At 37.9% G+C, this 12,277-nt stretch overlaps 1 protein-coding gene across 1 annotated transcript in view; it reads left to right on the top strand.

The window, feature by feature from the left end:
- Positions 1 to 12,277, top strand: part of PTPRN2 (protein tyrosine phosphatase receptor type N2) — a 1,447,381-nt gene that overhangs the window by 1,265,846 nt on the left and 169,258 nt on the right. Inside the window, exon 13 of the mRNA XM_031937732.1 lies at positions 6,825 to 7,037. Coding sequence (XP_031793592.1) covers positions 6,825 to 7,037 — 213 coding nt within the window. The remainder of the gene's footprint in view (positions 1 to 6,824; positions 7,038 to 12,277) is intronic.

Here is a 12,277-nt window from a genome sequence, read left to right as displayed (position 1 = left end):
AAAATACTAGAGATCAGGTTTTGAATTCCCTTAGAAATTATGAAAAGGAAAACAATGACTACAATATTTTAAATATCCCTGTTAAAGAAATTTAGTATTTGCTTCTAAAAGACTGATTGTTGATATTGTTAGAGACATAACAGTATATCAGATGTAAAATAACATTACTATAAAGCAACAAGTATAAAGTTTTGAACTTTTATAGGTGCTTCAATGTGATATTTGGGCTCGTGATCTTCTTTTTTCCCTTGTAAAACCTCATAGGATAATAAAGCTGTAAAGATGGTATTTGAAAAATATACAGTTGACTATGTCATTTAGATTTGGAAGATGGTATAATACAAGTTTCTGTAGGTCAATATTTAAATGAGTTGAATCTTATGCATCCTCATTTTTTCATTGAGCAATTTTCTATAGGCTTAGCTAGGCTGGTAATATTATTTCATCACAACTTTTACTGCAATTCATTTTATTCAAAGTTACAGGCCTTGACAAAGTTCTATAACTTAATAGAAGAAATAATCAATATGATTAGAATCTTTTTTTTTTTAAAAATGGTTAATTCATTATAACATGATATACTATTAAGGTTCAGTATATTTCATTGTGCAATTTTAATGCACACCTGAATAAATTGATTAGCTAAATACCCATATAAATTTAAAATTTATATGCAAATATGTGTGCACATGCATGCATGTATATTGTGTGTAATTTATTTCTTAAAGAAGTTCTCTCTCTTATACTCATATCTTTGCTTTTGATGGTTTCTTAATTCTTTTCTCTCTTCTTTCTCCCTCTATCTCCAGTCTTCCCATACTCATTGTCCCCAGCTCTTCCCTAAACTAAGTAGTATATAGCAGTTAGAGGTACTGTGATTTTAAAAGAAACCTGCCTGTAAAATGTCAAATTCATAAATATTTAAACATTTTCTTTCAGTTTCATGTCAAGACTGACAGAAAGTCTCTAATTAGTCCAGGGTTCTCTTTGGGTTGGGATCATCTTAAGAGGAAAGACTGAAGTTTAAGAGAAGAAAACCAACCAATCCCAGAGCCTTCACTGAGATGCTTGCTTAGGGATAGATGATTTAGGATGAAAGTCAAATAGAGGGTAAATTTATTTCTATACAGAAAGGGTTTCTTTAAACCAAAATATCTCTAATTTAATTTGAACTATGTCTTTGCTTCGGAAAAGATGAACAAAAATACCCCTATTTCTTTATCTTTAATTTTATTGTTGTCATAGTAAAGAACTAGTTTTTCGGGGTTCTTAAAGCAGTTTACATATTTCCCCTCTTGGATTCCTCTGCTAGATTCGGACCTGCTGTTTATTGGATGAAGTATTTTGTTTCCTACTCTCCGCCCCCTCTAGTTACCACCCACGTGCCTGCCCCGTGCGGTTCGGAGCCAGGTAGGGCCTTTGCAATTGCTGTGTTCCAGGTATATTGGACATAGGTTTGGCATCTGCAATTTCATTAACTCGGAGCATAACTTCCTCCCATTTGTCGGAGAAGTGGGCCTGCATGAAATTAGGGCCGAGGCCTAAGTGGTTTCTCTTTCCAGAACTTAAATATCTTACCAACTTAAGGTGTTTGTGCCTCAGCCAACTCCCTCCCTTCCTCCTCCCACAGCGCCGCCCCCCACCCTCAACCTCCCGCCTTCCCTTAACACACTTAGAATTTAACCCAAGCATAGCGCTTCTTCTGTCTTTTCCATTCATATTCTCATTTTCTTTCTCTCTCTCTCTCTCTCTCTCTCTCTCTCTCTCTCTCTCACACACACACACACACACACACACACACTCTCATTCTCTCTCACGTACAGACTTTTTCTCTTCCCCTCCTTGCTTCGAGCCCTCCAAACAGAGCTGAAGTCGTACTATCTCAAAAAAAAAAAAAAAAAAGTCGTTCTCTGCTACGTCAGAATTGCCTATACTTTTCTGGGCCCTGCCTGCCGGGTGCACTGGACTGAGATTTTTCTAGGGGCAGAACAGTCAGTCTCTGGAGACAGCAGGGAACTGAGGGCGATTTAAGAACATGTAAAGTAACGGTTGTTACATTCCCTCACCTCTTGTCCTGCCTCCTCCCCTTTTCCTTTTTCCATTCTCCTTCCAAAGCCATAAGAAATTGGTAGGAATTTAGTGTAGGGTAGGTGGGAGGCTGAGAAGGTAGGAGGAGACCTATGAAGGAGAGTCCCAGGAGTTTTTTTCAGCATCACTATCCACCTAGACCCGATGGAGTGGAAGGAAAAAGCTGTTTGCTAATAAGTTAAGGCCAATTGTTAGTCAATACAAAGAATCAGAGGCCAAAGACCAGATTTTCCAATGAATGTAACATCCCTGCATATCATAAATCTACTCCAAGAGATTGGAGTCCTGTTCCTTGAAAAACAGTTTTGAAAAGTTACGTCTTTGGAGGGCCTTCACAATTCCAGTAGTGGTTCCTTACTATACACAGAAATCAGGATTGTATTTTTGAGAAGTGCAAAAATGTCAGTGTTTTCAGAGATAGAAGAGGGGATAGAAGTATATGAATGTCACTTTTTAAGATCAGATGACAACTTCCTGTTCCTATATATATATATATATATATGTTTTTTTTTTTTTGCTTTTGCTTTTTTTTTAAGCAGGAACTAGTGAAAAATGCAATCCACTTATATTTCAGTTGCCTTTTCTCTTAATTTTAGAAAAATCACCATTTATTATTTTATTTTTGTTGTTGTTTAAAGAGTTAAAATCAGTGAAATTTATTGTAGCATTTCCTTTTACATTCATTCCCCACTGCCATGGCTACATTAGACTCTTCTAAATAAGAGAACTAAAGTTTGATTTTTCAATGCTTGGAAAAATCTGTATATATCTCTATAGATCAGTTACCTCATGCAAATAATGAGGTAATTCATATATTCCCCCAACTATGAACTTCTTTGCATGATATCACATGCAAATAAACATGAGAAGTTTTAAGTAATATTTTTTTTACTTAAGTAAGAAATATTTATTAGCAAGCAAGTTTCCTTAGCATCTATCTATATAGACAAATATAAGTGTATAGTGACATGAACTTCTAAATCCCTCTCCATGTCTGTGCAGAAAAAAGCAGCATGCAGTATCTATAGATATTTCTACTTGCAACAACATTATATAAATGTGTAGATATCCATTGGTCTTTGCTCATAATATCTTCATTACTGTGAGCATATCAGTAAATCTGTATGCCTGGAAGCCTTTACATATTCATGTGCAGATATCTCTGGGTTAGTGCATGCATGCATTACAGTGTCTATCTCTATTTGTTGGTGGGCAGCTGGGTATCTTTCCCCACCCATTGGCGTATGTGTTTTCCTTTGTTATGATCCCCTTGTCAGTCTAGTATAGAAGAGACGTATTGGATGAATTAAATGCCACGGGAAGATGCAGAATACGGGAAATGGTGGGGTTCAGCATCTTCCTTTCACAGCAGTGACTGTGCAGGTCGTTGGCTATGGAAAGCTGGTTAGGAAAAGCGCTGAGAAAACAGAGGGCTGAAGGCCCAGAGAAGAAGGCAGTGCTGGTCCAAGGCAGGGCGATTTAGTAACAGAGAAAGCCTAACTCCGGGAGGGAGAAGAGAGGGGGAGATAAAGATGAAAAAAAAAAAAAAAAAAAAAAAAAAAAAAGGAGGGAAGATGGGTGGGGGAGGGGTGACTCAGGGGAAACCATCATTTTTCAAAATATCCCTCCATTTAGATGTAGATTTTGACCTCTCACCCAAAGCGGGACAGAAAGTCCTTTCACAGAAATGCTAATCTGGGATGGGTAGCGGGAAGAGAGACTTTTAACATCTCCTTGGGTCCCCTGGGCAGCTAAAAGCTGCTGCTTCTCCTTGCGCCCCACCCCCGGACCTAGACTTGCGCAACTATGATCAGAATCCCTAGGGAGGGACTGAGGGTATGAGGGATGGGGGTAGGGGCGTGGGGAAGTCATGCTTTCTTTCCACCTCCTTCATCCTTCTGGAAAGAAAAGCAAACAAACAAACATTTCTAGAATCCCTACTCTCTGTTCTGTATTTGCAGCAGCCTTTCTCCTGCATAGGTGTAGAGGATGCAGAAGCAGGTGGGAAAAGAGGGAGGGTAATTCTTCAGCTCCTGCATCTTTAAATGTACCGCTGGGCAGACCCGAACAATCAAATGCCGCTAGTTGCAAGAGGAGGAAGACAGAAAGTCCAGGAGACGGCAGCGGCGGTGGCGGTGGCGGTGGCCGTGGTGGCAGCGGCAGCAGCAGCTGCTGCTGCTGTTGCTGCCGCTTCTGCTGCTTGAGCTGAGGAGCCGAGCTCGCAGGGAAGAGGAGTTTGACTGCTCCCCCTGCCCACGCCCACGCCCACGCCCCCAAGCCTTCCAAAGCCCAGCCCAGCCGGGCTTCAGACTCTGAAGAGGTTTGGGTGCTAGGCGTGTTAAGATACTGGCTTGGCTTAAGCTGCGGAATCTCCCCCTCCCCATCTTCCCAGTCCCCAGCCCACCCACCATCCCACCCTTCCATGCGTCCAGCGTTCTGTGTGTGCGGGGGGAGGGAGGGTAGGAGAGGGGAGGGAGGTGGGGGATGTTGGACACTTATTTATGTTTTGGGTTTGGGCTTTCTCTGTGGAGTTTCAGGAGACGGGGTAGGACTGGAAGGAGAGGAATGGGGAAATCAGAGAGGAAGATGGGGAGAGAGCGTGGCTGCTGCGTTTGGGGTAGTGGGTTGGTCCGCTCTTGGGAGTGACATTTCTGAAAGCAGTTGTGGGTCCCGAGGAAGGGAAAGGTTGGAGGCGGAGAGGCAAGAAGGAGGGGACTGGGAGAGATGGGAGTGGGTGTTTTGGACGGTAAACACTGGCAGCAATGGAGGAGAGGGCTGCAAGCTTGGAAGCTAGCTGAGAAAGGGCTTTGTAAACCACCTATCCTTGGTGGACCCATTCTGGGCTACTCGACTTGGCTTAATATTAGCGCGCTCTCTCGTTCTCTCGCGCTCTCGCTCTCTCTAGCTTTCTCTTGCTCTCGCTCTCTGTCTCGCTCGCTCTCTTTCTCTTTCTTGCTCTGTCTCCTTTGCTTGGCGCTCGCTCGCTCTCTCTCTCTCTCTCTCTCTCTCTCTCTCTCTCTCTCTCTCTCTCTCTCTCGCTTTTGCTCTCTCTCCCCCCCTCTCTCTTTGCACTCTTCTACGCTCCCACTGCCTTTCTTTGCTCCTGCACCCCCACCCTTCTCCTGCGCGCTCTCTCGATCTCCTCAATCCACCACCCGTGGTTTACAAGCCTAACAATCCTCCTTCGAACAGCGCATCCAGGCAAGAAAATCTGGGAGTCTTTTCTCATTGAACCCGCGTTTCCATTAACTCAGCCCCAGTACTAGCTAATCCGCTGTACTGAAGGCAAAAGGAGGCTAATTAATGACCAGCTTTTCCAGTCAAGACCAGCGATAATTGCTTTGGTGGCCTTTATGATTACAAGATAAAAATGGACCCGGCCTGACATAAGAGGCACTGTGTACACTGCAAGACAGGAGGAAATTAAGAGTTGGCTAGCTGAATACGGAGCAGAAAATTACTAATAGAAGAGAGATAATGAATAGGCCGGCTAGGCATTCATGGGGAAAAATCCATTTTGTTACCACGCGAAATTAGGTGGTGGAAAGGAGTTTGTTAATTGTTCTCATCTTGTAGCAACCAGGACTGAGGCAGGGGCGTGCTTTTCAATTCATTTCCCTGGTAATTGTGAAAGGGGAATGCTGGCCAAATGAGTCTTGCTGCAATTTGCGTGCCTGGTCTTTTCATTTTCATGTTGCGTTTTTAATTGTTGCTAATATACCTTATAATGAAGCTAATGAGGGGAGATTATGGTACAACTTTTAGCACATGGAGACAAGTGAAATTCACCAGAAGGATTCTCTCATATTTCTGCATTTCCCACTACTACCTCCTCATCTCCTAGAAAGAGAAAGAAAGAAAGAAAGAAAGAAAGAAAGAAAGAAAGAAAGAAAGAAAGAAAGAAAGAAAGAAAGAAAGAAAGAGAACTGAAGAAGTTGGGAACCTTTCTGTTACTTTTTTATATATACCATGGAAGATTGGAGTTCAAGACTGACATCCTCCTCCCCCCCTTTTCTTTTAATTCCTTCTTTGCAAAAGTGCAGAATGGAAAGACATGTGCAATGTCTGAGTAAATCCATGGAAGACACATGAATTTGTGTTCATTAACTAAAAGGAGCAATGACTTGAAAGTGTTTTCTTTCAGATTCAATTTTGAAACTAAGTGAAAAACACTTTCCAGGAGGAAAGATCATGGAGTCACAGGGATTTCCCATGTTAACTATATTAATAATAATAAAAAAGAACAATTAGTAATATCAGCCACATATAACTGTTGTGTACAGAATGTTGTTTTACTTTTGTAACTAATTTTAGCCAGAGGATTATATTGGAATAGTCTAGACATTTGTTGTGCATGAGATGGATAAATTGCCCCAAATTGCTTGTACCTGTTTATAAGAAATGAGCAGTTAGCTACTTTATTTGACTTGGAAAACAAATCAGCTGCCAAACACTTAAAGAATTTTTTAGTTTGAAAAATAATACTTCCATTAAAATTACACATTTTATTTTCCTCTCTTAAATATCTAACTCTATAACAAAGTACTTGGAAACTTTTCATTTTTTGGTTTGAATCTACACCTCCCCTGGCTCCCATTGCATTTTACTGGTAGCTCTGCATTGTATCCAAATTCAACTTTCCTTTGAATTTTAAACTTTTTTTTTTCCTCGCTACTTTTAAGAAGTCATGATTTACTAAGTATTGATAAACTTTTCCCTTCTCTTTTTTTCTGCAGAAAAGCAAAGTAAAGCTTTTGCCTCATGGAGTAGAGCAAGAAGACTCTACTAAATTCATCATTCTCACCCTGATCTCTATTGCTTGCATCATTGGGGTCCTCCTAGCTTCAGGGGTCCTCTATTGCCTCCGCCATAGTTCTCATCACAAGCTGAAGGAGAAGCTTTCAGCACTAGGAACTGATTCAGGCTCTGATGCCACTGCTGCTTACCAGGTAAGAAAAGATTTTTTTTTCTTATACATTTTAAATTTATCAGTCACTTAAACATATTAGTTGAGTGGTTTAAGTTCCTTGTTCACTCTCAGCAATTGTTTCTGTATTTGTAGTTTAGTTTCTTTGATGACAACAATATGAAATTTCTCATTAGTATTCATGTAAATATATTATAACTACAGCTTTACTGCTCTATATTAATCTTATGCTTGTTCTTGGGTATTCTGTTAGCTGTGAAAGCTAGTTGCTAATTAGAAATGTGAAAAAAATACAATCCATGAATTATGTATTATCTATAATCTTTCTTAGTTTGGCCACTATTAATGAAAAGTGCCAGAGATGCATGATAAATTGGTCATGTAGATATTTGAAGATGTCTCTTAAATCATCAACTTCCTCTGGGTCTTCTATGAAAAGATCTTTTGACCCGATCTGTTGCCACCTTCTGCCATTATTCGAATAAAGTGAAATATAATGCTGATAGATGGGAGGTAAACCAAGAATTCTCCATGAGAACAATGGTAGCAGCTGTGTGAGAGTAATACAGAAATATTACAGGCAAATCTGTGAAATAAATCAGTAACCAATGGGAATATGAAAAAGACAGATTTAGAACAATTGGGTATTAAACAAAAAACCCACTATGTTTTTTTGGAGGCTTTGCCACACAAATTTCGTGATTAATAATGATCTTTATTGAAAATGTGTGTTCAACTCTGTAAATCTAGGAATACAAATATGAAGCTTATGCTCAAAATAGTTGCATCTCAGGACATTTGTTTTATTTTTGTATAAAATATAATTAGGATATTTACCCATTTGGAAAAGTAATTTGCTTTATCAGCATTTTTTAAAGTTTCAGTGAAATGCATATACATGTGTATTTTTCCCTCCTTCACATTTTAGGCTTTGTTTCATTAGGTGACTTTAGGAGCAAGAGTCCTTTTAAATAGTTCCCAATTATGAACTCATTAATTATAACTCCATCATCATAATCAAGCTGGATATCAATTGGTAAAGATTACTATGAAAAATATAATCAAGGTGCTACTTTCCTTCTTCAGAAAGGACCCTCCCCTTCCCGCCTCCAGCAACTCCTCCTTAGATGGAATACTCATATTGCTCTAAAATGTATTTCTTACAAATGAGTCTATAGCCCTATAGGCCAATCGAAATCCGTGCATGTCACATGGGAGCTGATATGTCATTTTCAACACAAAGATATATATATGCATGTGTGTTTATTCATGCAAGTATTTGAGTGTATGACATTTCTCTCAATGTATCTACAGGATAAATTTCCTTTTTATTTTAAAATTTTTATCCTTGCTATTGTTTTTTATAAAACTAGAGATCCTTCTAAGATAGTTACAAGCATAATCATTGAATTATTTTCTATAAAGGAGTCAAGATTGCAAATGTAGGAAATGCCATTTCAATTGACTCTCAGCTTTAGTTCAAAGCAAAAAAAAAAAAATCACTTTAGGAAAAAAAAAGCCTTAAAAATGTCACATAAAGAGATAGGATTCATTAAGAAATTTCATTGAGAAAAATCATCAATATAGGAAGCCAAGTCTTCCAGGGCTCAAATAATGTCAATACATAAATAAAATATCATACCAATTTTGTTCTATATGGGAGATAGAGATCATACTGATGTATCGTTTTTAAGAGGCATAGCATCCTTTGATATATTTTGAAATGCAAATATCAAAAATTGATGAAATGGAAAGATTGAACATGCATGCAGAAATGCCTAATTTAAAAAATGCAGGTTAAAAAAATGCATATTTAAAGCTGAGTTTGTGATAATTAACAGAAAAAAATCTTCCAAGTGACAGCTCTAATTAATAGTATCTGTAATTAAAATCGTGCCCTTCCAGCAGGAAAATTGTTTGAATTTCTTGGAGTGACCTTTTTGCCATTCCTCCTGGGGGCATGGTGGTTAAGTTGATGTTGATTTTATAATGAGCTCTGGTTTGTTTAATAAGAATCTGTAATCCAGACAATAAATGAAATGTGTGCTTTACCTCATTCCAGATTGATAAACACCTTCCCCTATCACTTATCCCCACACAACTTCCCTTTATAATATTTAGAAATCTATAGAGTCTCAGATATTTTAGAATGGCATCATTTTAAGGCCTTCCTGCTCATATTCTTAGTTTTGGTTAGAACTAAAATCTCTATAGAGAACAAGTTGAATTAAAATTGGATGTTTATCTAAATGAATATTATGTGTAAAATATTAGTGCTGGTGTTGTTCTTTTTTAACCCTCTAGAGCAGAGAATAGCCTTCCTTCTGTTTTTATAAAAGATAAGAAAGTTTCATTGTTTATTACTTTTTAAGAGCCAACTGAGCAAAATGCGAGAGGCCCTTTTATTTAAAAAAGAAACAATTTGTGGGAGACAGGTAGACAATGTCTATTTTTAAATCAAAAGTGTTATATACTGATTAAAATATGTATATCTGATCTGACTCTCATAGATAGAGCCAGTTAATCCGCCTTGCCTGTAAAGCTTTTCAAAGATGTAATTTTTTTAAAAATCAGATTTTTTCACTTTCCATAAGCTTTTAAAAAGAGCTCCCCATCCTAATCTTAATGCTTCATTTTTTTACTTCATTTTAAAATTTAGCTAACACAATAAGAAAAATGTAATAATGGTCAGGCACAAGCAGAACCCTCACCTGGCTTACAATCAAAATTGAAGTTTGAATCTCTGCTCCATTTTGTTAACTGACGGGGAAGTAGCGTTAATTTTCTTAATGGTTAAAGGAAAAGAAAAATTAAAGATTAAAGTAGTTTTAAAATGACATCTTGGGTTCTAAACCTGGCAGGAGTCATATGCAAATGTCATTACCAAAGATGTTACCTTTTAAAGATATAGATGTTCTCTACTGTGTCTTGTGCAGGATGATAAAATTGAGAAAGGAATTATTCATCTATAGAAAAGTTGTGACACTTTGGGGTTCAAGTTCCATTCTCTCTTCTTTATCTTTCCTGCCCCTCAAGGGGAGTTCAGTTCCATTCCTGGTGCATATGAATCAGAAAGAAGGAACCTTGTTACCGCCAAAACCGCACAAGTATTATTGTCCTCACAAGACTCTTTGTGGTGGGAGCTGGGAGGCAACTTAGTCTGTTGACATTGTATCTGCTCTACATCTGTATCAGGAGTTACAATGCAAATCTGACTAGGCAACTCCCATTGAAGCCATTCACAGTCCGTGTAATATCCATGCAATCCACGTAATTCGTAGTATGGGGCTTTCAGGCATAGTGACACTGAGGCAACATTTCCCAACCATAGCTGAAGAGTAGCAATTTCTTAAACATAATTGTTTCAGAGCAATGTGTGATAAGGTTGTGCTCTTGTTTTCAAATTAGGCAGTCTACTGATTCCCTAAAATGCTATTGGGTGGAAAGGTAGCTGTTCCTTCTTTTTAAACAAGCCATTTAGCTTCAGTTAAATAGACAGAGCCACAATTTATAAAATATTTTTTGGTTATTTCTTTGTTTCATTTCCCCATTTAAAAACCAGATTCTTTTTGACAGAGCTTTATCCTTTTGACACTTAACAAGACACCCAGTCCTGTCAGATAGCCTGTCAAAGCTTAATTTGATGAAATTTGAAATAGCTGGATGTATTAACCTTCAGAAAATCTGGAACTTTTATGAATATGACTATTTCTTAGCTGCAGGAATGCAGAAGAGCTTTACTACTTCTCCCTAGTGTTTTCAAAAAAGTCCATTTTTTCTTCTAAAGAAGAACAAATACTTGTACTTGTGATTACATTTATACCTCATCTGTGCATGTAAGATATTTTTGTTCATTTACTTCTGCTAAAACATTTTCTTCAAATTATCTTAATGTGTGACTATATCTGCATTGTACATACATAGATTTATAAGATATGACTAACAGAAAGGCACAAATTGGTCCCATATTTTGTATATGTAGTGTGGATTTCACATTTTATCCTGTTTTATTCTATTTTGATGTGTGGTGATTAGCAAAAACTGCCAAAAATAGAGCAGTTGGTTATTAAAGAGATTTGCTTTCTTTTTCTCCACTATTTTTTTTTTAATGTTACTCCCTTTACTCTGATGCTTTGATCATCTTTGAACAGCAATTTAGTATTCTACTAGTCCACTCTTCCATCCATGACATTAGGGCAGAAACTCCTGAGGAATTTTCAGCCAGTCCTCTTTTGATGGTTTATTTCACAATACCGAGCAGATTTTTCTGGTGTACTTTGAGGCCTTTGGAACCTAACCCACAGAAAAGCAGGCATTCAGGCTTTGGGGACCGCCTGTAAACAGAGCCTCTAAGTGCACATCTTGGTTGTCACTGCTCCCATTAGCAAGTGATTATTAATGTAATGACAGTGTGCATGGTGATTGCTGCTATTTAGGGATGCTCCATTGGCTCAGGCTGATGTATTTGTGATTCCAAATGCACCCTGACTTCTAACCTCTGCATGAGGGAATGCTGGGCTGTACAAAGAGATGTCATGTCACAGGTTCACTTTGTATCCTGGGCTTTGAATTAAGAGAACCTTCCTTTTTTTCCAAGTGATTTTAATCTTCTGGCATTTCACTGGTAATCAGGAAAATGTGTGGCATGTAGAGTTGGGATGCCCTTGATTGAATTAGAAAACAAAAGTTAATTTCCATTAGACTTTCTATTAGACTTACTATCAGTTCTCTATGAATGCCTATTCCATTTCAATAGTACATTTATCTTAGGATGGCTTTTCTTCCTTCCTCCTTTCTTCCTTCCTTTGAAAAATCTTGAAAAACTCTTCAGATAGTTTTGAGATCCAACAAGAATAAAACATATTCATCCTAAAAATGAAGAAAATATGTCAAAATAATTTTAATGAACCATTTCTTTTCAACTACTTGAAATAATACCTTTTTTGCATAAGTAGCAGATGAGCAAAAAAATTTTTAGTCATACCACTCATTTGATACTTACTATATATTGAATTGCCGTGTTAATTTTCCAGGAATGCCTGAATTATTATTTCCCCAAATAGATTGGTAGCAGTCTGAGGCCAGAAATCATATTACGCATCTTTGTGTCCCCCACAGTACTTACCACTGTGCCTTCACATAGTCAATATTCAGTACTTATTGATTGATTGCTTGATACATAATTACAAATTGAAAAAAGTATGATATGCAGAGGCTTTGAGATCACCATTTGAGGGAGAGAGCCCCAAATTCTTACCTTTG

The sequence above is a fragment of the Sarcophilus harrisii genome, chromosome 5 (genome assembly GCF_902635505.1).
Source record: "Sarcophilus harrisii chromosome 5, mSarHar1.11, whole genome shotgun sequence".
Taxonomy (NCBI): Eukaryota; Metazoa; Chordata; class Mammalia; order Dasyuromorphia; family Dasyuridae; genus Sarcophilus; species Sarcophilus harrisii.
The sequence above is the reverse complement of the archived record's forward strand: the minus strand, read 5'-3'. Positions and strand labels throughout refer to the sequence as shown.